At 42.8% G+C, this 26,734-nt stretch overlaps 1 protein-coding gene across 6 annotated transcripts in view; it reads left to right on the top strand.

Moving 5' to 3' along the window:
- Positions 1-26,734, top strand: part of SPAG9 (sperm associated antigen 9) — a 92,479-nt gene that overhangs the window by 32,666 nt on the left and 33,079 nt on the right. For 3 of the 6 annotated variants that reach the window (XM_025199168.1, XM_025199167.1, XM_025199166.1), the window contains exons 1-2: positions 5,020-5,303; positions 10,987-11,140. In XM_025199168.1, the coding sequence (XP_025054953.1) occupies positions 5,143-5,303; positions 10,987-11,140 (315 nt within the window). In that variant the 5' untranslated portion in view covers positions 5,020-5,142. Of the gene's footprint in view, positions 1-4,333; positions 4,429-5,019; positions 5,304-10,986; positions 11,141-26,734 lie in introns of those variants that run through there. The other 3 variants (XM_025199164.1, XM_006019764.3, XM_025199165.1) reach the window with 2 other exon arrangements.

The following is a 26,734-nucleotide window of genomic DNA, read 5'->3' as shown; positions in this document are numbered from 1 at the left end:
GTAGAAAGCAGGTACTGCACATAGTATTTAACTGTTGTTCATCAGTTTTGCCTGGGTATAAAACACCCATCCCTTAGTACATTTCAAACCTCAGGGTTTTTTTTAACTCCACACAATTAAAAATAGCCTTGTTTCAAAGGTATCTTCTATAAGAATAGATTTGGTGTTTAGTAGTTCACAGGTGTAGAAAGGAACATACAGAAGAAGCCAGTGTTAACAACTCTGGAAGTTCTGTAGGCTTATTCATGTTGGACGCTGGCATTGGGCATGGGTTTATTGGTGCCCCTGAGGTCTCTGTCTTACCTCTACTTGAGAGTTTCAGTCTTGAATTACCACCCATATCTGCCCCAGATGTCTTGATGCAAGAGATGAAGCACATATTAGCTTTCATTGCAAGATTTTTATTTTCTTCTTGGGCCAAACAAAATCTGGATAAGACTCTTTTTAAAAGGGGAGTCTTTGCCCCTTGGAACAGCAGAGGAACCTGCAGATGTGTAGGTTTGAAAAAAAACCCCAAACACTATTTCCCAGAGATTTTTTTTGTTTTTTTTTAAGAGAAAGGACACACTAAATTCTTGCTCTAAGTACCTCCATAATGGAGAGGGGTTTTGTTTCTTGTGCTGCTGCTTGGCCTCTTGAAGGCTCAGATCAAGTGTTATTTCACCCTGGGAACTTAATACATCAATGCCAAATATCACAAAGGCTTGCTTTCATGTTTACTTGGTTAAAATGAAAACTGAACGTTGTCAGTCTTCACCATCTGGAGCATGAGAGCTACCTGTTCGTTAATATTGAACTGATTTGAAACGTGCTTCAGAAAGAAAAGAAACTTAAACCTGTCATGATCCAGGATCTGTTGGAACTGTGGTCACTAAACACAAATGCCTGATTAGTTAAGAGAATTCCCCGCTTAGTCCATGTAAGGTGCTGACTCTTAACAACCTTGTACACAAAGACCAAACTCCATATTTTTAACCCAGTTCCTCTTCCATATTGACGTGAACAGGGAAGACTTAAATTTGGTGCATTTGAAGCCAAAGCTGTAACTACTCCGTACTCGAGGTTATACCAGGTTTTGCGTGCTTCAGGCAACACTTTCTTTCTCAAGGAGAGAAAAGAGAGGCTAACATTTCTCCCTTCAGAAGCAGAAATCTGAATCTTCTTTGGGTGGACTTGCCTCAGTTCCTTGTGGGTATGCCATGGCCAAGATTTTTTCCATTAATGCTTCATGACATTGAGGGGCTCAAGCATACAATGCTGAGCACCATTTAAATACCTGTATAGGAAGCCAGCATATTGGCTTTGAAGTTGTCTGCTGTTGCTGTGCAGTACAAACTCCTTATTTGATGCCTAATGTATACTTTCCAATTTGATGAGGAGAAAATTAAATTTCATTTTTTTTGTGCAGGCTGTAGATCACAGCTCTGCCCTGGCCCTGAACCAAGCTGCCAAATCCCAGGGCTCTGCAGCCCTACCCCTACCCTACCCTACCCTACCAGTGCAGCTGGAGCCAGTCTCCAGGACAACCTCAGCCTTGTACTATCACTATGCAGGTGTGGCTGGCATCTCCTTGGAGACTGGCCCCAGCCATGCAGGCAAGAGCTGCTGGGAAATGGAGTCCACTGCTGACCTGTGGGTTGGACTTTATTCTGGCCATGTAGCATAGAGTATATAGAGCTAATCAAAAATAAAGTCTTAATCTTGTATATTGTGTGGGGTGTGGTTGGGCGGGGGTAGCCTGACCTGGCTCCATTGTGCAGGGCTCCCTGCCATTTCCAGCGGAGTCCCAGGAGCTGCACATGGTGGCACGGAGCAGCAAAGGCTGTGGCATCCATCACGCAGGGCTTCCCCCACCACACCCCCACCACCAGTGGTGGATGAGTCCGGGAGCTGCATTTGCATTGTGGGGAGCACGTCTCTACCTGGTGCCTGGAGCGTTGCAGCAGGGACGCGAGGAGCTGAGCAATTCCCCTGGCAGTGGCAGCATTGGCCCCGCTCAGAAGCTGTGCGCTGGCTGGGGCTGGGGTTTCCCCTGCACAAGAGTGGGTGCACAGCGCACTGCCCTGGCAGGAGTGAACTGGGCTTGGGCCTTGTGCGAGTGCAGCTGGGGCAGGAGCTGGGTGCGATGCGGTTAATCAGTGGGTGCCCGCCTCTGGGCCCTATCGGGCCCACCGCTGGCTTAATGCGTGTACAGTTTCTTGGTATTTTAAAATAGATTTCATAGACTTCATAGATTTCATAAACATTCGGGCTGGAAGGGACCTCGAAGGATCATCGAGTCCAGCCCCCTGCCCCGGGGCAGGAAGTCATCTGGGGTCATAGGATCCCAGCAAGATAAGCATCCAAATGTGTCTTGAAGGCGTTCAAAGTGGGTGCTTGAACTGCCTCCGGTGGCAGTCTATTCCAAACCTTGGGAGCTTCGACAGTAAAGAAATAGTTAAGGATTAACACTTAACCTATTTCAGTAGTAAAATGCCTGCAGCCTTTTGGGGGTTTTTTTACAACCATTATCATTAGAGCCATTTCGTAAAACTGATGGACATTACTTCCGTAATCTCTGCTTTATGTCTTCATGCTGCTGATTGGATTGATAGAAAACTGTTGTGTCTAGGTACCACATCACACGTGCTATTGAAGATTGGTCTTAAGTAACTGCAGACTACCAGCCTGAAGAGCATGCCTTAAACTGAAAGGAACATTTACATTTTTTTTTAACCGTTCGAGCACAAAACTGAAATCTGTCTCAAAAACGATCTTTTCCTCATTTTTATAGATAGCTTAGCTTATCCTTTTCCTGTGAAATAAGAGGGAAAATCTGGGTATACGTTACAAGGAACTTTTAACAGAGGAAGGGATTGACTAGGTACTTTTAAACCCTTGTCAGCATATATCCCTGATGGGTATTATTCAGGGCAGCAAGCAACCGGTATTGTGTTAATTTATTTTTAGATTAAAATCCTGACAAAGGATAACCCAGATGTGGCAGTTACAATTTAATTTAACCTCAGACAGGTTCCTGTTAATGGGTTGGTAGTTGTTGTTTTTTGTTCTTTACAGTATAGAAAACCACTAAAAAATGCAGCTACATATTTTTGCAGAGAATGCTTGGGCAATAAAATGGGTAAATTAGTTCATCTGTAGTCAAAGTTGCTTGGCTTATTCTTTAGAGGCTGTTATTTCTGTTCATTGCTACTGTTAGTAAGAACACCTTATATTTTCAGTTTTACAACATCCTCACTTAATGTAAAACATCAGATACCTACAACTGACCATATTATGGTGTTGATATACCTCTCATGGTGTTTGCTAGATACATAAATAATGTAATGACACAAATGCCTGGTTATGCAAGGCAACAAAAAAGCTGGCAACAACAACAAAAAAAAACAATACCCCAAAACAAGGCAATATGCATTTAAAATCCTTAATTTGGTTTTGGTGTATTGCTTTTTTTCCAAGAGGATAATACTGAAGTTTACTCAAATCGGTCATTATCTGTTCATTTAATCTCCGCTGTTTTAAAAATTGTTTCGAATGGGAATTTTCACCACTAAGTCACTAGGAATTGCCTAAGCAGAAAACATGAAATCTAAGAAACACCTACAAAATGCATTACACCTCTTCCCCTGCCAACTTCCAAACACCATTTCCTTAATGCACCAACTAAATTAGTTTCTTAATATATTCTTTTTAAAAAAAATCTTATTTATTTTAAAGGTACTATCATTTCAAGCATCATTGTTTATTAGTAAATTCTAGCAACCTTTTTGCTATTCACTGTTACTAGCTGGCATTATAAAGGTGGTGAGTGTGTGTTATATTTAGCAACTGTGAAGATCCCAATCTTTTGAAGAAACAGCAACATCTCTCCATGTCATCATCTTTTGTTTTACTTCATAATTTTGGTATATTTAAACTTCTGTTGGGTACAGTCCTTGGGATTTGGTTATTTTTACATATGAACAAATAGTTGTCGAATTATGTCAGACATGCCCTGTTCATACGTTTCCTATGCATGGATATAGGAGTGTGTCCGGGGAATTAAAATGAAACTGGCTTTTATATCCTGGACAAACAATTGGAAGAAGTTTTGTTTAAGATGTAGACTTATGCTAGATATTTGAACCGACCTTTCTTTAAAAATACCAAAGCAGCAAAGAAATGATGGTATTTTAAGCTTAAATCATAACTGATTATGCTTCTGGTATCTTTATAGATGTTTAGCAGGAGATTTATCAAATGATATCAAAATACCAGCTGTGAAGTATGCTATAACAATACCATGCAAGTGGTACTGAATATTTTTTATATTATTTCTTATTGTTTCAAACAGATGATACACAATTATATGGAACACTTGGAAAGAACCAAACTCCATCAGCTAACAGGGGGCGATCAGCTAGAATCCACCCCACACAGTAGAATTAGGTAAGCTTTATTATGCTCTCACCCTGGAAAAAAAAAACCAAAAAAACCCCAACCCTATTCATTTGCTGTTGCAAGACTTTGTCTGTTCTTTAATCCTACAACAACAGTTCGGCTGAATCAGAAAGATCTGTTGTATGATTGGAATGCAGTAGGAGAATAGAGTAGAAATCGGTGGAAAAAGGCTTTTGCTATTGTTGCGATAGATATATCAGTGCATTAGTCTTCGGCAATCATTTTGGCTTACAAATTTACCCGTTTTAGCTGTAACGATGGTTTTTAAAACAACATGCAGGCAGTAAAAATAGCTCCCGGAGGGTTTGCGATGCTTAAACCATGCTGTGGCTGCTGCTTCCTACACAGGTTGAGGATGGTGCATCTCTTGCCTATTTAGTGAGCTTGATGTGAATATATTATGTAGATCTCGGAGCTTTCCAGCCAGTGATCTCTGGGGCTGAAAGGAGGGGGGAGAATAGCTAAGAAGCTGGCTGTATCTCCCTGCTGCTGCATAGATGCTGAGAAGAGCAGCAGCTCTGGTGGGGGAGGAGTGAGGTGATGTCATTGCTTTGGAGCCGCTGCAGAAGAGAGTGGAAAGCTGCTGCTGATGGCATTGTTTTTGTGGCAGCAGCTGAATGACAGACTTTCACTACAAAGATACACCCTCGTCCCCTTTGTAGCCTTCCTGGTTCCGGCGTTTCACCATGCCAGCGCAGCGCCATGAGTCCTGGATGCATGCTGCTATTTGTGTTTGGCTTCGTTGGCGGGGCGGTGGTCATTAACTCGGCTATCTTGGTGTCTCTCTCTGTCTTGCTGCTTGTGCACTTTTCCATTTCTACCGGTGTGCCAGCTCTGACGCAGAACCTCTCAAGGATTCTCAGGTACTCGGACCTACCGAACCGCTGCCTACTGGATTCCTTGCTCTTAGCTCCCTCATTCTTGCTCTTTTTTTCTCTGAAACAATGGGACACATGCTCAGTGTTGATTTTTGTATCCTTCTGTAAACTTCGTAGTTGTTAGCTATGGCATAATAACATTATTTTAAATATTCAAAGGCACTTCTCATTGCATTTATTTAGCCAGGGCAAGGTCAGTGTGTGTGGGGGGGGCGTTCGTTTTTACAAAGCTGTTAGTCAGTCCTTTTATGTTAACTTGCAAACAGAATAGAGATGCTCCCTTAAACCTTGTGGACAAAGCTCACATCCACTGTATTGTCTGGTATTTGGCTAATAGTGTGTAGCCTTAAATTTATGGTGGCTCAGGCCTTTCATTTGCCAGGCTTATTTATTTTTCTTTTATTCAAGGGAATTATCCAGCATTTGTTAATGGATGCTCTGTTCAAATGCATAATTTTCAACTAGGTTATTTTTACATTTCTCTTTTAAAAACAAGACTGGCTAACCATTTAAAAAATATTTTGAAGGAAAAATCCTTCATTATTTGGGTATTAGAGCTGTAAAAGCCTATTCACTATTGTTTAATCGAATGTTATCTTCTCCTCTTTCTCTGTACTTGTATGGCAAGCAGCCAACTCTCTTTTTCTCCCTCAAGTTATGTTCTGTTTGTCCTAGTTGCATGGAGTAGTAGCAGATCTCTGCATTAGAATATCAATACAAAAAATATTTTTGACGCCCATTCTGGCTAGAAATGAAATGCAGTTCTCCACCTTTTTAAATGTGCCTTTTCAAATTCATGGATTTGACATTATTTTAATTACTTTTATTTGCAATCCTGATTTTTAGTTATTTTCTTTAATAAAAATATAATGACCAGAAAATTTGCTCAGCAGTTGAAAAACCCCCCCCCCCCCCCCCCCCCCAAAAAAAAAAAAAAAAACCCAAAAAACCTTTCTTTAATATACCGTGGCCTGTGTTTTAGCCCACAGTTAAGCTTTTGGGGTTCTTTTTTTTTTCTCTCTCTCTTATGGTAGGCATGCTGTGACAAATGTGCAAAGGCACTGAATGGCTGAACTTTTAAGAAGTATTTGTTAGGCTTGTGGCATTTCAATTAATTTGCCCAGTAATACACAAGTGTAGAATAATCAATTAGTAAGGGCTTATATGTTAAAACAAAAGCAAAATATTCAGCTTCTTCAAGTTAGTCTCAGCTCTTTTAATGTTTAACATGAATGCTATCAGCTTGATAAAGAAATAATCTTTTTGTAGCATGCCTTTCCTTGTCAGATGATTATTTAGTCTTTCGTAGGGATTATGCTGCCTTTTCAGTAGTGTTTTCTGGTAAACTTTTAGGAGCTGGGATTATTCATATGTTAATAAGGCAGTCTTTTTAAGGGCTTTTACTCTTTCTTAGCGGGTGTACTATAAAAAAAAAATAGGACAAAGAAATTCAAATGATAAATGCCTTATCTGATTCTCAGTAATGTTAAATTGACTCGACTATTCACAATCAAAAGGATCTAGCACAGAGTATTTGGTTACAAAAATACTGTTGATGTAGTTTCAGTGGGTTACTGTTAAAAGCATCTGTTTAACCTGATATCTTTGATCTGTGGCTTGGAGAAACTGTCCTGTTTTAATTAAGCATAATGCGTATAGTTGAGTATTTCTTGAATACTGAAAAAAAGCATCTGCTTTACCATCCTGTATTGAAAGAAATAAGTGACTACACTTTTGAGTGGGAAAGAATTTCTGCTTTTTCAATACAAGTAGACATGTTCATGGAGTTGCATATAAATGTGGGGAAATCTAGGCCACCTTACAAATTGATTTTTTTTCCCCCCCGTTTTATGCATGGGGTTGTTTCTTCAGTGTCCTGCATACAAATTGTATATTTACCCTAGATGACTTGAAACTTTTTTTAAATGACCATCCAGTTTAAAACATTTTTTTTCCCCTTAAAAAAAAAAAAAAAAAAAAAAAAAAAAGTGAGTCTAATATTTTTCATGGAAGTGAAGAATCTTTTTCCCATGTATGAACAAGCCTCCTCAAGGCTGCATAGGAGGGATGCTTTGCAGCATAACCTAGAAATAAATCTGGGTCAATTCTAGGATACCCCTCAAGAAACATGCTGAGCCCACTTGCCCTTCCCTTTCTAACTGAATGGATTCAGCTTGATTTCTGGTACTGGATTTCTTTGTTTTAAAAATCTGTTGAATTGAAAGCTGAAAACGTACATGCACCCAGTGCATGTGCATCTAGAGGTCCCAGGATTATGGGACCTTTAGATAAAAAGTAATTACTGACTTCAGTGAATCCCTTGTAGGAAAAACTAGTGCTTAGTTTTGTAACTATTTTAGTAAGGCTTTTCTGATTAAGTTCCAGGCGTTCCAACATACGCAAGCCCTCCAGCACTACTGACTTTTTATGGCTTTGACCTCTTTTGTTTCTATTTGCTTCATGTTATCTGCTTAACTGTATTAAAGAGACTGCTATTTGGCCACTTTTACCAGTTTCTGTAGTAAAAAGCCTAAGATCTCCTATGTGCACTAGTTTCCTGGTACAAAATCTTTCTTATTTTTTACAGCATACTTAGTTACGCAGATTTTATTTCCTGCTGCTTGATCCTTCATACATCAGTGCTAAAAAAAGTTTACATCAATTAGCTGTTCCCGTTTAATCTCTGAAAACTCATAGGAATGGCATGGTAAACATTCTCTAAAGGAGTTGTGCCTCCAGCCCTAAGAGCAAGCGCTTCTCAACTATCTTTACTTCTGCACAAATCAAACTTACTACACTTACATCGCCTTTGAAACCTCTGCTCCATCTGGTCTGTGTAGCATATAGTTCGTCTGCAGTCACAACTTTTCTTTGCTCGTGCATAGGAAGCATATGGCTTTGTATAGGCTTCATTTAGTTTTAAACAGAGGTCTTGGTAGCAGCCTTTGTAGTTCTGGCTAGCTTAGGTGGGTCAAAGTGGTTTCACAAAGAGGTAATATAAAGTTGCATCTCATTTATCACTGTGAAAACAGTCCTTAAGTTTTGTTTCCAGGCTTTCTCAGGATGCGGTAGCATCTCAGGATGCTATTTCTTAATAGCACAGTTGTTCACTTTCTCTACCCTTCTTTCTTTTGGTTATAATTAGTTTTACTTTCAGCAGCAGTGCATATCTGTCCATGTATCTGCATCTGCCCTGCTTCCTTTGCTCCATGCCTGATCAAGTGTTTTGCAGTCTGTTTGATGCTTTTCTTTCACAGATCTGGCTTTGCCATTCTGCAGATTGTTCTGAACAACATTTTTCTGTCTCAGCCCAAACATCTATTTTGTTCATTGTGATCTCCTTACTGGGCATGGAACTAGCCTTGGGATTTTAGGAAGATCAACAGTATGGTGCTCTGAGTTCATCCAGATGTGTTGGCTTTTATCAGTTTTCTATACTGAGCGTGCGTGTTTGTGTTCACTACCATGCCTAACAGCCAACACCTCAAAAATATTACAAGGGATTGTTCTCCAGGTATACCCAGTGTTTTGAGATAGTTGGGAGCCCTTCTCCCAATCTGTTTGCTTCTGCTTGTTCTCTAATGAAATTTAAGTTACTTTTGCTGGCTTTTCTGTGCCTGAAGTTTGCATATTAGCCAATCCATGCTGTTATGAAGGGTCTTTGTTAGGGGTGTGCAAAGCGGGCCACATTCGATTTGGAATCGGCCCAAATCGGGGACAGTGATTTGATTTCGGATCACTGTCCCTGATTTCAATTCGGCCGAATGTGAAGATTGAATGCTGATTTGGAGAATCAGTAATTCGGACATGGACGCGGCTTTAAATGTTTTTTCTACGTACCTTGAGGTACTAGTGCTGCTTGTGATCGCTGCAATGCTGGGGCACGTGGAGTGTGTCGCCGGGGGGGGCTCCATGTGCTCGGCAGTGAACTGGAAGTACTTCTGGTCCACTTCTGGGTCTGCCAGGGAGCGTGCTTGGCCCCCCGCGTAGCAGTCGGCCGCAGGAGGACCCTGGGTGCCCCCCACACCCAGGAGGCACCAGTTGCCAAGCCGGGGGGGAGGGGGGGGGCATATGCTCCCTGGTGGACTGGAAGTGCTTCTGGTCCACTTTTGGGTCTGCTGCTGAGTGCACTGGGGAGCCCCCTGTGCTCCTGTGGGACTCTCCATGCGCCGTAGCATTGCAGCATTCACGAGCCGCCTGCTACCTAGAGCTATGTAGAAAAAAACATTTAAAGCTGTGTCTGCGTCCAAATGGATTTTGAGGGCTCCGATTCGATTTGGAGAGATTTAAAGGGTCCTCTGATTTGATTCAGAGATTCGGCCGCCGAATTGGGCCGAATCGAATTGGGGACTAAAGCTTCGCACAGCCGTAGTCTTTGTCTTGGATTGGTGGTGTGGAGAGGCTGTAGTGGGATTGGTGGTGTGGATTGGTGGTGTGGGAAGGTGCTTTGTCCCCAAAAGCTGGCTCTGTTATTGGGCAAGACTATTTGCCTCAAGCACTCTCCCTTCCTTCTCTGTAGCTTTGCTGTTCTCTCATGCTATTTCCCAGCTTGCCTCCAGTTTCCTCTCCAACTTCGTTATACATCTTACCTCCTCTTGACATGTGTATCCCATGCCTTTCGATTTCTTAGCTTGCACGTTGCAGCCCCCAATCAATAAAGACTTCTGAGCTCTCAAACACCATTAGGCACCTCGAGGCAATGTTTCCTTTCTGTGTGTCCAAAGAAATAGAACTTCACCGTTCTCCATTCCCTTGTTTAAGGAACTCAACTCAGGTTTCTTTGGTTTTTTGTTTTGGTTTTTTTTAAATTTCTTCCCCAAAGCCAACCTTGAACTTGTTCCAGCTGATCTGACAGAGCACTTCCTCTTTCTCCCAAATGCTTCCCTACTGGCCTGCTACCTGCTTTTTCAACGCATCAATAGTCTCAGTGCAGAAACTTTCTCTGTAGTGCCTGTCATCTGTATCTGCGTACTGTATATCATTTAAATTCACACTTCAAGTTTCAAGTTTTCTCCAACCTACTCTGGAATCATGGTTATCTACGCACATCAAAATAGAAAATTCCTTGATCATAGCTTTGTTCTTACTAACTAGGAGAATGGTTGGCATGAAAAGTACTATACAAAACAGTTTGTAAGCTTAAATCGCAAAAGCTGTTTTTGCATAAGTAAGACCGGATTAGATGTGACGGTAATCATTCTTTGTTTTGAAGTGAATGGGAAAGCCATAGGTTCATCAAAATTAAGTAGATCTTTGTTATAGAAATTGTGATTATTTATGGCAGGCTGAGCTCACACAGATGGCTTATGAATGAGACTTGTAGTGCTGGTGTTTCATATGATTTAAGGAGAAACAAATTTGTCAAATGTTCATGGTCTAGTAAATAAAAAAATGTTTGAGTGGAACAGTTATTTAGCATAGCTTTTTTTTTTTTAAACCTGCTTTTTTATAAAAGTCAATTTTTTCATAGTTAATTGAAATGCATGAGTGATCTGAAATACTGCGGTATAAAATAGTGAAAATTGCATATGCTTGCATGTATATTCTTTAATGGAAAATATAGTATGCGTTTTTTTATTCAAATTCGTGTCTTCCTTATTCCAGGTATAATACAGGTATAATAGGAAATCAAAGCTAATTAAAAAAAAATGGTTTGGTTTTCAAACAGAAAAGAGCGCCCTATATCGCTGGGCATCTTCCCATTACCTCCAGGAGAAGCGCTGCTCACGCCTGAGGCTCAGAGAGAAGCAGGAGAAACACCTGGGTCAGAGCATTGGAAATTCCACGAGCTGAGTCATCCGCGGTCTCACACCAGTCTAAAGGTAAGCCTTTGGCTCAGAGGCTTTTTTTTTTTTCCCCCCCCATTAGGAGAAGCCCTTCTGAAACAATGTATGTAGTGTATCATTTCTGAGAATACACAGGATAGAGGAAAAACTTTTAAGTTCCCTGTGGTTACGTCTGTTCTGGCATGCGCCAGTTATTATGGGCAAATTTAACATGAATTTTCTGCGTTAGAGGAACTTTCCGTGTTTGCTGGAGGAAATGGTGTTTGGGCTACACTTTCAGCCAGGGCAGGTGGGAAGGAGAGAGATTTCTGCTGGTATTCCAAGGAGACTTCTTTTTACTTTCTTTCAGAGAATAGTTTTGGGGGACCTGTATCATGTTTTGTAACCTTAGCGTTCTGTTGAATTGGGAATGTTATAAAACAGTCATGGGGGAGGAGTGGAAACTGCATTGTGGTCTGGTTTAGCAGGCTGAAAAAAGATCATTTAGACTATATTACTTATGTGCGACTGCCAGGATTAAAGACAAATTTAGCTGTAAAATAGAAATGCTGTATCTATGTTAGCAATCAAAAGCCTGTGGTAAACATAAAACTATCCCATTCAAGCAGATTCTTTAAAATCCTCGTCTGCTGTCCTGCCTTACACCCTGTAGTTGCAACAAAACAGTATGTCTTGTTTGTATATGTAGCAAATGTTCTTGATTTAGGTGCTGAAGAATTGGCCAATATTTACTGATATTGTTAATTCCTGAAGATGGAACCTGAAAAGTTAATTTTTTATAAGTGAAATGGTAAAAAAAAAAAAAAAAAAAGTCTATTTGGCTATATAGCTTTATCCAGACTATCCATCCCCAAAGTATTTTGTATAACAGGTACTTGTCCATATCTGTGTGTAATGTGCTTTGGATATCCTTGTGCTAATTTGATATCAAGTGAGGGTTGTCACATGGATTTTGGTGTGGCACATTGAACAGTTGAACACTTAGACGCTTTTAGAAACCAAATCTACATAAAAGAAGGTACATGGGCCTGAAAGTAGCTAATTAAATAGAGAAAAGTAAATGCCTGGTATAGGATCACAAGTCAAGCTTCTGTCACCCTGTTTCTTGCTAGAAGACCTTTTTTCCTTCATTGAACTTTGCCACACAGCCTGTGAACAGCACTGAAGCTAGTTTTTTTTTTTATAACTACATTATGTTGCTATGATTGCCATGTTGGCAAAACTTCACCTTTGTCATACAACTTTCCGTGAAGCTTTTCTTTACCTAGCTGTGTATTGCCTGCACAAAACCAGGGGGAAGGTTTAGATTGAAACTGCCTGTCCTTTCTCTCAAGCAACCATAACATCCTGATGTAAAAGTGCATGAGACTCCTTACCAAGAGAACCAGAAGTAATGTCAACCAAACAGTATAAGACCCTAGAATAAGTAGTCATAACATTACAAAGTGCTTATAGGAGGGAGAGACTTTCATCTCTCCATGCAAAAAGAAAAGAAGAAGAACAATAACCATGTTCCACATGCATAATTATGGGATCTTAGGTCAAGTGTTGTAATAGAGAACATATCTTCCGTGCTTTAAGGTTGTTGGTTGTAGCCGTGTTGGTCTAAGGACGTAGGCAGATGAGGTTCTTTGGGTAAATGCGATATCTTTTATTAGACCAGCTAAATAGAGCCTCTGATCCTCATTGACACGTATTTGCATTTCCACATACCTGTCTTTTGCATAGGGGCTTCCATTCTACCCAGGAGAGCGCACGAAGAAACAACAAACTTTCCCTGGGCCTAAAGAAGGGTGTTTGTACCCAAAAGCTTGCAAGGAACAGTTTTTTCCAGCTGTTTTGTTAGTCTAATAAAAGATATCACATTTACCCAAAGAACCTCGTCTGCAATAGAGAACATAATTACTTGGTCAGTATTAACACCCTGTTGTTTCTGAGTGACCATATTCACCAAGAGTAAGGAGGAAACTTCCAAATCAGTTCTAGTCTTTTGATCATGTTGATCTTTATGAACCCACCACACATTAGATAAAAAATTATTACTGTAGGCAAGTAAGAATAATAAAAACATTGTCTGAAGTGCAGTGGGGGTTGGGGGGGAAGGGTATTCTTTATTTAAAATGACATGCCAAAATAAGATAGCACAACATTTAGCATTTTAACTCAGGAAAAAGCCACATAATTTAATTCAATGCTTCAGTCAATAGTTACATATGGAAAGAAGTTCTTTTACACTGTAAAGCAGGAGTTTTTAACTGGGGGTATGCGTACCCCTGGGGGTACTTGGGATGGCCTCGGGGTACTAGGCAGTGAGTGCTGCTGCCGGTACTTCTCCCGCCGTGCTGCCAGCACTTCTGCCGACACCGTGCCATCGGCATGCTCACCGATCAACTGCGGGGCGGGGGGGTACTCCACCCATGCTGCCGTGCCCGCCCCCCGGGCTCATCTGGCTGCCAGGGCACTCCTGCTTTCTTGACCAGCTTACTCCACCCATGCTGCCGTGCCCGCCCCCCGCGCTCATCTGGCCGCCAGGGCACTCCTGCTTTCTTGACCAGCCGCCAAGGGTACACTGACCCAAAAAATGTTGAAAACTCCTGCTCTAAAGAAAGGGTTGGCAACATAGGGCCAACAGGCTAGATCCAGCCTGCACAGCCCCTGGCTTCCCCCTACCCCTTTCCCCAGGGCTCCCAGCTACAGTGCAGAAATAGCAGCAGCAGGGACGGTTTCTAGCTGCCTAGCCCCAGCACAGCTCCCCACTGGCTGGGACCTGTGTCCGTGCCCTAGCTGGGAAGTAGGGGACTGGGAGAAATGTCATGGTGGAGCTCCTAGCTGCCTGGCCCCAGTGCGGGTGCAGGGACCACCCCTGTTTCCTTTACCCTGTCGTGTCCAGTGTCCCGTCCGTCCCCCCCCCCCAAAATGTGCTGTGGAAGGGAGCCCCCCCCCCCCCCCAAAATGTGCTGTGGAAGGTACCCAGCCTGCATCAGACCAGAGCTAGGTTGTTCCAGTCCACAGCTTTAAAGCAACAAGCAGTAAATGAAGGTTGTGAATTCAGTCTCTAACCTGCATACAGATAAAATAGCTATTTTCACTGTTAAAAAGAACCTGAATTTAGAGTTTGCACTTGTTTTCTATTTTAGGGTAAAATGGAAAATATGTACAGAACCTAAATTTAAGAAATGATTGCACATTATTAAGGATGCAGTTTGTTATTCAGTGGAGGATCTGGCAGACTTAAAAATAGCTCTCTTTCTCTAACTAGGAGGACAAATCCAAATATAGGTGGTTTTTAGAAAGGAAATTGTAAAATCCAGAAAGCAAAGCCTTTGCCTATAAAAGTTTTGTCTCGCCTCTGTTCTTTCATTTATCAAAGAAACTCACTACTTTGCAAGGTGGGTGATAGCAAGTCCAGGAATCAGTTGGCTGTGCCATTGGGCATATGCTTACAGCACAGATCTTCCATTTGTACTTTCCCTTGGAGAGACTCATTGCCTTGGATATTTGGGAGTAGCTGCAGGGCTCCAGGGGAAGAGATAATCCCCTGCTCCAGCAGTACCTAAATCCTGGTCAGTACATTTGGAGACCTTCAGAGAGCAGGCTGCTTGCATGGTACTGTCCAATTCCAGCTGCTAAAACACATTAAAGGAAGCTAAAATATGTTCGTAGAAGTATCTTTTCATATGTAAAATAAAATTGCTGCAGTTGCCTTTACGTGATCGGAAGGGAGAAGGTAGGTGGGTCACAGGGTTTATGATAGTCCCTGTCGTGCAGGTGTTTCAGCAACTATTCTGTTTTTCCTGCTTTGGGTGCATTCAGCTTAAGAAGCTGCTTCAGAGACATGTACCGTGTTCTCCTTGGGCCTTGTAATTAGTCACAAGAAGCAAGCTCCTTGTTGGGCCCCTTGAAGGCTGTATGTGGAGAGGGTGCAGATGATTCCTGCCCCTTCTTCCCCCCTGCTGAATTCCAAATTAGATCTAAGTTAAGAGCAGATGTAGCCTAAGAAAAAGGAATCCCTCATATTTTTTTTTCAGTCAAATACGGGTTGTGCAAGGTAGCTCCCCGTTAACGTGATCTGTTTCCGTTTTTCTTGTTCTTTCTGTAAGGGTAAAGTCCAGCCGTCTGGTGTGGGTTGAGTTTTTTCTTTTAGTTTGTCAGCAAGCCCAGTTGGGATGCCTGCAACGCAATGCCTAGCTTGCAAACTGATGATCTTGTGCCATATGTATCTGGCCTTTCTGCTCTTGACCACTCTTCTTCCCTTGGTTTCGCTTACCAGGAATAATCCAGCTATCGATTGGAAAGTCCATACAATTGCGTTGTCACTGAGATGAGGACATAAATGTCAGCACTTCTTAACAGAGTACAAGTCACCTCTGGCTTCCTGCTTCCATTTCCTCATCTGTATAACAGGTTTAATACTTTGCCTCTTTCTGTGGAGGCCCTCTGAAGCATAATTGAAGTCCTTGAGTGAAAACTCTGTATGGAGTGATGAAATATGGGGTATCCCAAACCATGAATGAATGAAACAAGGAAAGAGCTTGGAGGTTAGCTGTTTCTGACTTGATAATGCCCCCCACATCTCTCCCCTTCCTTGGACACTTCACTGTAGCCGCTGAGCTTGCAACCTCTGTGTTTCCTCTCGTGCCTCTTTCCACATGACTTCTGTTCCTATGCCGCACCTTTAGTACTGCAAAGGTTTCCCAACAGCCCGGTGCCTTACAACAGCAAGGGGAGAGCATGATTAACTAGCATGCATTTTTCATCTTTCTTCCTGATGAGAAAAGGATGTTGCTTATGCTGCAGCTCAAGTTCTCTACTACTGAAATGTCAGCATATCAACCCCACTTCAAAATGTTTGCACAGCCCTCCTGTAAATTATCATGTTGTCCTTGGGTGTTTTATGTCCCTATCGGTTGTTGGTCAGCACACGTGATTGAACTTCTATCTCCTTCCATTGAGCTCTGAAGGAGTCCTCACTATAACCTTGGGACAGTTGTGGGGTTTTTGTAAATCTGTTTCCCCAGTTGTGGGGAACAATCAGACTCTGCCTTCTGCAAAGCAGTGAAAAAGGGGAGGAGGGGGTTCACATGCCCCTTTTCATGGCTTTTAATTTATTTTCAGAGATGCCCTGGGACATAACAAATAGTCCTACTTACTGGAAGATTTTGTCGTTTGTAAATCTCTATGTATTCACTGTTGCTGTAGGGTAACATTTATGGTTGCTGATATTTTATCCAGATGTATTGGTCATTTCAGCGTTTATCCAGAGGGCTCTAGTTAAAAACTGTATGTTAAACTTTAAAGTAAAAATAATAATGAAGTAAGAAATTCTGACACTTCTAGAGAAAGCGTGCTTTTACATGAATGCACAAGGACTGACGTTACTGTAGCATATGAAACAAAAGGGCAATAGTGGCATTTATAGCCCCCAGCTGTTTTTTGATCCTTTTATCCTTCAAGCAAGAGGCTGACCAGAGAGATCCTTCACATTCTTCATTAGAACCAGATCTACACAAGGCAGGTCCTGCACATGTTCTCCTAAACCCTTTTTAGATGAGCAGTAGTCAGCTAGAAACAGAAATGCACCATCAGTGACGAGGAAAACCAATAACGTAGTTCCTATGTAGTGCTTTATATCAGAGGAGGGGAGGCATCCTTGTTATCCCTATTTTACAGATGGGAAAACTGAAGCTCCAGGAGCTGTCATCACTTGCCCAGAGTCACCCAGCAGAGCCAGGGATAAAACCCAGATTGCCCAAGTCCCACTCCAGTGCTTCCCTTCTGGGAGCTCCTGTTCTGATCTGGGTTACCTGATTGCAAAACTGGCATTATCGATCACTACAGGAGCAGCTCCCTCTGTTATGGCATCAATTTTAACAAAACAGAATGAAAACAAAAGCCCTCCACCACCACCTCTGGCTTGCTTGCTTGAGTCATGCCAAAGTAAGGGCTCCCGGAAATGAGCCTTTTGCTGTTTGGAAGGAACTCTTCAGACCAACGCAGGTGGAACCTTTTGTTACATTTTGGAAGTGAAAACTGTTAAGGAAGGATCAGCTCTGACAGTTCACATCAGTAGTTTGGTATCTGAGTTCAGAATTTGGATTTAAAACTTTGCTGCTCAGGTGCTGGGCTAGGAGCATCTTAAAATCTCCCATATTCCTTATCCCATGCTGATTTTAATTAATAAAAAATGGCAGGTTTTAGAGGGAGTTGCTTAGCTGACGTACACGCTAGAGCCACATGATATTAGGAATGAGAGGAGTTGTGAGGATTTCTTATCTCATTCTAATTCTCTCAGAAAAAAGCATGTGGCATTTTTAAATGGGCTTCTTGTCGCACATTCCTTTTAAATATGCAGGCTTAAAAATGGCTACAATTTTTGATGTTCTCTATACCTTCTCAGTCTGGTGGTTTGGATTAAATTTCTAAGAACAACAGTTTAGCAAGCTTATCTCGATCTTTTGCAGTGCTGAGCTAGCGTTTTAATAAATGGTTCAGGAAAATGCCATTTTATACCAGAGTCTCGTCTAAGATTTGAATTTCAGTTTCCAACCGAAGGTATCTTACCAGTGCCTTGCTCAGTTACTTTGAAGCATCCGCATCTGTAGTCTTGAAGTAGCTTTTCAGTGATGTACAACACTTCATCTAAAAATATTGCTGGATGTAGGTGTCTGGCAGCAACCCATTTGGGACTTTTGCGTGTTCTGGAGCTTTGTGCGGTAGTTAGTACCGAGTGCCACTGAAATAATGAAGCAGTTAAGTATCGTGTTCTTCTCACGTAGTGTTGTATCGGAACTGCTATTTTAGCTCTCTGCAGAATTAGTGACCTAATTTTAAACGCTTAACTAGGTTTCACGGAGAGTCTCGTGGAAACATAGTCTACGACGCGTAGCTTGAATTTTAAACTTGTGAAATTTGGGGGGATAACATTTAAATTTGCTCACTTAAGTGTAATTCCCATTAACTCATTCAATTTCTGGAGCATATGTTAGTAATTGGATATATACTAAAATGGGTTCCAAAAGCAAGCTTTAGACATTCAGTAACTGTAGCAGAGCAATAGAATTATAGTTGTGAAGACACTTAACTAAGTCCCCCTCTCTTTTTACAATTACCTCGGATTCAGTTCAGAGAGACTCTTTTATTCATACTTACTTTTTTGGGCAGTCAAGCTATTTGTTTTGGGCTTTTTGTGTGCTCAAGTCAGTGGTCAGTGCACTGCATTCTTCAGTGGATGCATTCAGAATACAAACACAGAGAAATGTGTGAACAGAGCCAACATTCATATTGAGGTTTTATTCCCTATGTGGGTGAGCTCTGGACTCCCTTGGTAAGAGCGCAGTTGCTTTCCTGCAGTGTTTGTTTGCTGAAGTATGAATCACTGTCCAGTGGTTGAACTTTAACATTTCTAAAGGCAGCTATTAATTAAGCATTTAGCATCTTTCAGAAAATGGACTTCAGTTGTCAACTATAATTCCTTAATCTTCAACTCTGATGTCAGAAGGGATTTAGGAGTAAGCTTACTTTTTAAAATTCCTCTGAAGATGTCCAATAATCCCGATGTTAAATATGCTATGGCAAAGTCTCCAGTTGGCTGGCTTTGTATGCTAAAAAAGATAAAGAATCAGCATTTTTCATATTTGCTATGAAGGAGTTACTGTATGTCAGTCCAAGCAGTGCTGATGCTTCCTAGCAAAACTTTTAAGGCCTTAGCAAACAGCAGCGTCCCGTCGGAATTCGACAGTACCGGTGTTATCCGTGTATCAATTTTCTGTTATCCACGTAACTCGGCAGAATGAAACCTTTGCCTAAGATCATATTGGGAAGTAATTACTAGAAATCATCAATGATGGAAGGTCGTAAAAGTGTTAAATGAGTATTTATTGGGATATGAGAAATTCTTGTGACCAGGACTGTCCCCTGGGGACAGAAGCTGTTAATTTTTGCAAAAGCAAGTTTCAGGGTTGCTTTGCTCTGGGGAAGAGGACTCCTTCCCATCAACTGAGTGCAGAAATAAAACAATGTCTGTCTAAATCTTCAGCCAGGCAGCCTCAGTACCTATGCCAGCCTTCTTATAAGCCTCTGGTAGACGTAACTGGTTCTGCTAAGGATACTGTGGATCAGGGTAATTTCATGCTGCTGCTGCTGGGAAATGGGTGTAAGCAGCAATGGGAGCAGATTAAAGGACTTGAAGGGTTTTGGAGAAGTAGCTCAGCAGAGGATGTCCTCTACTTGCAGCAGCCAAGAGGTTTTGGAAATGGGGAATTAAAACTCCCTCGTTCTTCCCCTGCTGTTGAGAAGACTTCAAGTATCACGCTTACTCGGGAGAGGCTGCAAAAGATGGGGCCTCTGAGCAGGATCCTGGTAAAAATCTAAGCAAAAGCTCGTGGGGAGGCCAATTTTTTGAGCATGTACTGACCCCTGTGTAGTTTGGGTGGGGATCTCTTTCCTCCCCCCCGCCCCATTTTCCCTCTGTAAGGGTGAATGTACAAAAGGCAACATTGGGGATGGCACAGGTACAGGTTGATGCTAGATAGTGGAGAGGAAAGGGGGGCAAAGATCCAGAGGTTTTGTGCAAAGGTAGAATAGAATATGTAGTATGGTAATACACATAGCTGGGAAATCAAAGGGGCGTAGTGGGCAAAGAGAAGTGAAACAGCATACAGCAAATCCAAGAACAGGAACATCTGTAATAAAAACACCGAGGAAGGAAAGGCATGAGGGTCGGAAAGAAGAGAAAGTGAAACCAAGTCAAGAGGCATAGTAAATAATATTGAAAATACGTTAACTTTAAAATAGGAAGTTCATTTCAGGTAAATGCAGAACACCCTCTTCAGGATGTTTTGGAATAGATGACCCACGAGGGGCCATTCCAGTCCTATCTCTTGTGTTCCCACGTAGTTTAGGTAAGTGGTATCAGGGTGGACACTAGCTATGAAGCCTACGTGACTTGTGTATGCACCGCAATATCTGTATGCTTACCGTTCTGGTCTAGTCTACAGCAGAGATAAAATAGTTCCATGCAGCAGCTCAAGGAAGTAAATTAACTTGGCTAGAGCAAACACAGTAGTGTATAAAACTGGTTTCCCAGACTAGAGACTGAGAATGCCAAGGCAGCTTGCTCGCAGTGGAAAGACTTAACACCCCTTGGGACCAGCGTGTGAACATGCATCCAAATTGGGTTTGGACCATGATGTAACATTGCTGGTCTTCTACTCTACCTTGCCATTCCAGCTTTGTTGGTTCTTAAAAGAAAGGAAAAACCTCAGTAACGGATTACAAGAAGAAAATGGTTGATAAAAAGGCAGCCGTATTGCCTTAAGAATGAGGTTTATAGCTGTGCCTTGGAATGATGCAACCTGCATATTGCTAAAAAAAATACCAAGCTAACCCCAACCCAAAACCTATATGCTGGTACTTAACAAAAAAATGTTAGAGGGATATTGAGCCTCTTGCAGGATGTGAGAAAATGGTTCCCATGGTTGCGATTACTCCGTTAATTGCCCGTTATGGACTTCTTGTTTTTAAAACAACAGGTACTGATTGCTGGCAATGAGGTGAAATACTGACATTGACTGAGGTTGGTCTAATCCAGTGAAATTATTTTCCTAGGTTAAATGCCCATTTAAGTTTAAATTAAGCAGGAAGGATGAGATGTAATGGGGAGACTAATGGGAAGCGGTAGCCAATTCTGTTTTTTATATAGCTGTTGCGTGGTTTGAGTTTTGGCAACAGCACTTGAGCTATCCTTTCAGATAATGATTTTTTGGGGACGTTTGGAGCTCATTGGGCGTTTATATTTTATAACCATCAGGAAAGATGCACAAATGTACTGGGAGAGAGGGCAGGGAGGTACAAACTTAAATGCATTTGTTTACATCCTTTGCATACCTTTAATAGGCCACCTGTCATCTTTGAGTGTTATATTGATTAGCAAACTGGAGCCCTCATCCAAAGGCCAACGATGCCATTGTGTTTATATGATCATACTAGCCAATTGCCCGTCAAGAATGATGGGGGGTAGGGAGGAAGCCCTGTGGGGCCCTGCCCCCTGTCTGGGCTCGCTCCCCCCTTCCCTCCTGTTGCTTGGGGACCAGGCCCGCTCCTGCCCTTCCTGCCGCAGCAGCAGGGGAGGGGAGGGGAGGAGCGGGCCTGATGCTGGGGAGGACTGTGGAGAACAACAAAAGAACCCTAAACAAAAAACGGGACTCAAATGAGTCCAGCCAGGTAAGTATCCAGCCTCTTCTTAAAGATCCCCAGGGTAGGGGCCAGCACCACCTCCCTTGGAAGTTGGTTCCAGCTCCTAGCCGCCCTAACTGTGAAGTAGTTTTTTCGGATGTCCAATCTGTACCTCCTCTCCATCAACTTGTGCCCATTACTCCTTGTTATGCCAGCGGGGGCTAGGGGAAACAGCGTCTCCCCCAAACCCTTCTGGTTCCCCCTAGTGAGTTTATAGACGGTCACCAGGTCCCCCCTCAGCCTTCTCTTGTGGAGGCTGAATAGGTTCAGGTCCCGCAGTCTCTCACTGTAGGGTCTGCCCTGTTGTCCCCGGATCATGCGGGTGGCCCTCCTCTGGACCCTCTCCATGTTGTCCACATCCCTCCTGAAATGGGGCGCACAGAACTAGACACAGTACTCCAGCTGCGGCCTGACCAGCGTCGCATAGAGGGGGAGGATCACCTCCCTGGCTCTACTCGAGATGCACCTGTGGATGCACGACAAGGTCCGGTTAGCCCTGCCAACCATGACCTCGCATTGTCGGCCCATGTTCATCTTGGAGTCAATAATGACACCAAGATCCCTTTCCGCCTCCGTGCTCTCAAGTAGGGAGTTCTCCGCACTCTCAAGCTTGAGAGTGCGGAGAAGCCAGCTCGCCGCAGTGGGGGAGGGGGCAGGAGTAGCGGGCCTGGCCCGGCCCCCCCCAGTTTCATTGTGGCCACCTACCGTGAGCAGGGCTGCGGGGCAAGGACAGCTGCCCTCCCTCCCCTCCGGCTCCATTCCTTTTGTCCCTGCGATTGTGCCGCCGCCTCGTGTCCGAACATTTATTCAGCTTCAGTCAGCCAATCAGAGCGCGAATAAATCGTTATGGACAGACAGACAGAAAGACAGGCAGATTAAGGCTTTTACAATATTTGAATGATGTAATCTGGATTCAGAGTGTTGGAAATAATTGTTTTGGTTTGTTTTCTATTTGCATCTTTCCCCCCTCATTTTGAATTGTTTTGCAGATAACACGACGTATTAAACCAACGTTCTGCATCATCCCATTACATTATATAATGCAGCGGCAACAATAAATATGTGAAAGTTCTTGAGTGCAATGCTGCATGCCAGCAGTAAATTAACATGCAGTCCATTACTCTGAATTAAACATGAACTGGGTTAGCAGATCAAAGAGTGGGTAACATTGCCACAGGTATTTGTAGGAAAATTGAAACTAGGAAGTGGGGCATTATCAGTTCATTGGTTTTTAACAGCGATTCAGAGAGATGATGATGTGGCCTTATTAATGCTAAAGTTGTTTTAAAAACATAGCTATGCTTTCTTGCTTGCCATCACATTTAACCATATCTTGCAGTTAGTCAGCAAGAGAGAGGGGATAAAAACCCTGGTTGATGAAGGTCCTATGTTGTTCATTTAGTTTTTACAAAAATTCTGTGCAGTCTCTTGAAAACCCTGTAGTGTGTTTAGTAATAAAAAAAATAAAGCATTTCCATATCCTCAGTGTTAAAAATAAATACAAATGTCACCATAAATTGGATAAGTGAAATATTATGACCACTGCCTTTGCTGCCATTAATAGCTGTTTAATTTTTCGTGTTTTGGCAACAACACTGCAGTTATCCTTTTAGATGATGATTCTTTGAGGACATTTGGACAGCATAGAGTGTTTTATATTTTATAGTCATCATCAGGAAAGATGCACAAATGTACTGGGAAAAGGGGGTGGTTTACACTGTGTGTGTTGTGGTTTGGTGTCAAAAGTACTGCCTTGCTTGGTGAGGTTTTCTTATTACTTCATGGCAATAGAGTTCTTGTTGAATCATTGCATGCAGCTTCTCCCTTCTGACCTTAAAATTTAAAATCTGATCTTGCAATCATATTCCAAATATGAATTTGGAAGCTGCTGTCTTAATTAAACTTTTTTTAATGGACAAGGGACTGTTTGCTAGCGCTGCACAGCTATCTTGATGTCCAGGTTTCAATTTTTGCTTTTCATGGTAATGTTTTTAAATGATTATTTGATAAAAACCCACATCTATTTGCAGTGGTTTTTTTAAAAGGGCCAGTAGCAGTACAGATTCGGGCCAATGAATTCTTGCTTCAGACCATCCAAGTTTTGGTTCAGCTGTGTCTGAGATTTCAGAACCCTGCTTTGACATTAGCAAAACCTAATGTTTGCTTTAGGCATATATCCTGTGATATTTAAATGGCTTATTTCCAGGGTTGTTTTTTTCCTGAAACAAAGCCCTTGATGATAAGTTTTATATTATCTCTAAGACGATGTACCTTTTCCATGCATCTATCTTGTTTTTTTCTATTTTGACACTCCTTATCAAAAAAAAAAATCTTGGAATCTTTCGTGTTATGCTCTAGCTGTACCCACACTTAGCTGCTCGCTGTTCCTTCTTTGACCCTTGCGGCACTTCACCATTGCTAACTGTACACTCAGAAATAGTCAAGAAATGCTTCAGCTTTTATTGCCAATTCAAGTTACAACTGCATGCATACACACACCACGTAGTTCTACATAGCTTTGAAAAAAAAAAAGTAATCTTGGCATAGTCTGTGTTATACTAAGATATTATGCTAAGATAACTTGCTGGACAGCGAGGCAAGAAAGTGAGAAAGATTCAGATCAGCCAAATGAAGTGCCCCCACATCTGGCCACTGATCCTCCAGACACAGGATGGCAAAGAAAGCTAAAATTTTAATTGTGCTATTTACTTACGTCAATGATGCACGTGTTTTTCTTGGTGCTCAGACTCTGTGCAACTACCGGGAAGTTCCCCAAGGGGAATTGCACTGAGAATTATAGGGAAATGAACAGGGGAATGTTAATTTACGCTAGCTGTAGATTTTTCTTACCACGATGGGCATAGAACTGCCCCTGGTAGGGAGTCCTGTGCGCGCTGGCTATATTAATCTTGTCAGAGCTGCAACAGAAGGAGACTTTCCTGAAATTTAGTCTAAGGTAGCCTGCAAAGACTCTACATTAAGAACAAGAAAAATCTGCGTCACTTTGCTGTGTAACATTAAGACGCCTTGGTTTCCATTGTGAGGAGACTTAATAATATGCAAAAATGCAAATAATTACATAGCAAGCTTAGGAGCTACACAACTTCATGGGGTTACTGTTGATATTGAACTGATTTCCTGACCTTAGACTCACTGAAATATTTTAACTATTTTTTTTCTCCAATAACTCCTGCTGTAAATCAAGATTTTATCTGCCTTTTTCCAGGCCTGTGCTTCAGATAGCTGCAAGTCACTTAAAGAAGTTTTGAGGATAGCTTTTGAAAAGTTGCTGTTGTATAAGTGCATTGCTGACAGGTGTCAGTCATAGAATCACAGACTGTGAGGGTTGGAAGGGACCTTAGGAGGTCACATCTAGTCCAATCCCTGCTCCAAGCAGGACCACCCCAATTATATCATCCCAGTCGAGGCTTTGTCTAGTCAGGGCTTAAAAACCACCAAGGATGGAGACTCCATGACCTCTCTGGGGAGCCTGTTCCAGTGCTTCATCGCCCTCCTAGTGAGAGATTTTTCTCATATCTAAACTAAACCTCCCTGGCTTCAACTTGAGACCATTGCTCCTTGTGCCACCACTGAGAACAGTTCAGCTCAGGGGTGTGCAAAATGACACATCTGGCTGGTGCCTGGACTCCATTTCCCAGCAGCCCCTGCCCATATCCCTGTGGCAGGTTTCCATGGAGACCCCAGGAGCAGCAGGGTTTCCAAGGAGATCGGCCCCAGCAGTGCTGGCAAGGCTTGTGGCTGTGCGGGGAGCTACTCCGAGGCTGGGGTCTTGCAGTGGTGACAGCATGATCTGGAGCCAGGGCAGAGCCCCAGTCCACTACCTGCATGCCCCTGCCCAGGGTATGTGGCCAGCAGATCACAGCTCTGCCCCAGCTCCGGACCATGCTGTCACTGCCGCAAGAGCCCAGCTCCAAGGCAGCTCCCTGCCAGCTGCATGCCCTGCCAACGCTGGGGCTGGTCTCCATGGAAACCCTGGCCTCACGCTGACACAGCCCTGTCACTCCTGGGATCTCCATGGAAACCAGCTGCAGCAATGCAGGCAGGTGCTGCTGGGAAATGGAGTCCACTGCAGGCCCAACCCGATCTGCAGGCCGGACTTTACCCGCCCCTGGTCTAGCTCCATCCTTTTTGGAACCCCCCTTCAGGGAGTTGAAAGCTGCTGTTAAATCCACCATAGTCTTCTTCTGCAGACTAAATAAGCGCAGTTCCCCCCGCCTCTCCTCAGAAGTCATGTCCCCCAGCCCTCAAACCACTTTCGTTGCCCTGTGCTGTTCACCCTCCAGCTTGTCCACATCCTTTCTGTAGTGGGGGACCCAAAACTGGACACCATACTCCAGATGTGGCCTCACAAGTGTTGAATAGAGGAGAAGGCTTGCTTCCCTTGATCTGCTGGCAATGCTTCAACTAATTCAGCTCAGTATGCCTTTACCCTTTGCATCAAGGGCACACTGTTGGCTTGTATTAGGCTTATTGTCCCCTGGTCCTTTTCTGATCCCAGCCTGTACTGGTGCACGAGATGTTCTGTCCTAAGTGAAGGACTTTGCACTTGTCCTTATTGAACTTCATGAGATTTCTTTTGGTTCAGTCCTGCAATTTGTCTAGGTCTCTGAATCCTAGCCATACCCTCCAGCATATCTGCTACTCCCCCCAGCTTGGTGTCATCTGCAAACGTGCTGAGGGTGCAATCCATCCCCGTTTCCAGGTCATTGATGAAGATATTGTACAAAACTGGCCCCAGGACCAAGCCCTGGGGGCACTCCACTTGATACCAGCTGCCAACTAGACATTGAGCCATTGATTGCTACCCGTTGAGCCTGAGGATCCAGCCAGTTTTCTGTCTGCCTTACAGTCCAGTTATAAAACCCATGCTTTCTTAGCAACCTTGCAAGAATGTTGTGAGAGACCATATCAAAAGCCTTGCTGAAGTCAAGGTATATCGCATACACTGCTCTCTCCGCATCCACAGAGCCAGTCATCTCGTCATAGAAGGCAGTCAGGTTGGTCAGGCATGACTTGCTCTTGGTGAACCCATGCTGCCTGTTCTTAATCAACTTCTCCAAGTGCTGAAAAAAGTCTGAAACACCTTTGCATAAAGACCCATTAGTCCTGTTGATTTCACCATGCAGGCTGAGTTGTTGGGTTTTTTTAGCAGCCTACTTATTACACTGCATGAATAGCATAGCATAAATCAGGATTAATTTAGCAAGGCCGATTCATAGAGAAGATTGCCTGCAGTCTACTACATCTGAGAAATCAGTATTTCAACTTCAAATCCATTTGAAGGTTAGCTGCGTGTAAAAGATGATGTGGCCTCTGATAGTAGAGCACTGGTCTTGGTGATCCAGGAGATTGCTCCCAGGTGTGTGTTTTGAACTT

The sequence above is a fragment of the Alligator sinensis genome, unplaced genomic scaffold (genome assembly GCF_000455745.1).
Source record: "Alligator sinensis unplaced genomic scaffold, ASM45574v1 scaffold876_1, whole genome shotgun sequence".
NCBI lineage: Eukaryota > Metazoa > Chordata > Crocodylia > Alligatoridae > Alligator > Alligator sinensis.
The sequence above is the reverse complement of the archived record's forward strand: the minus strand, read 5'-3'. Positions and strand labels throughout refer to the sequence as shown.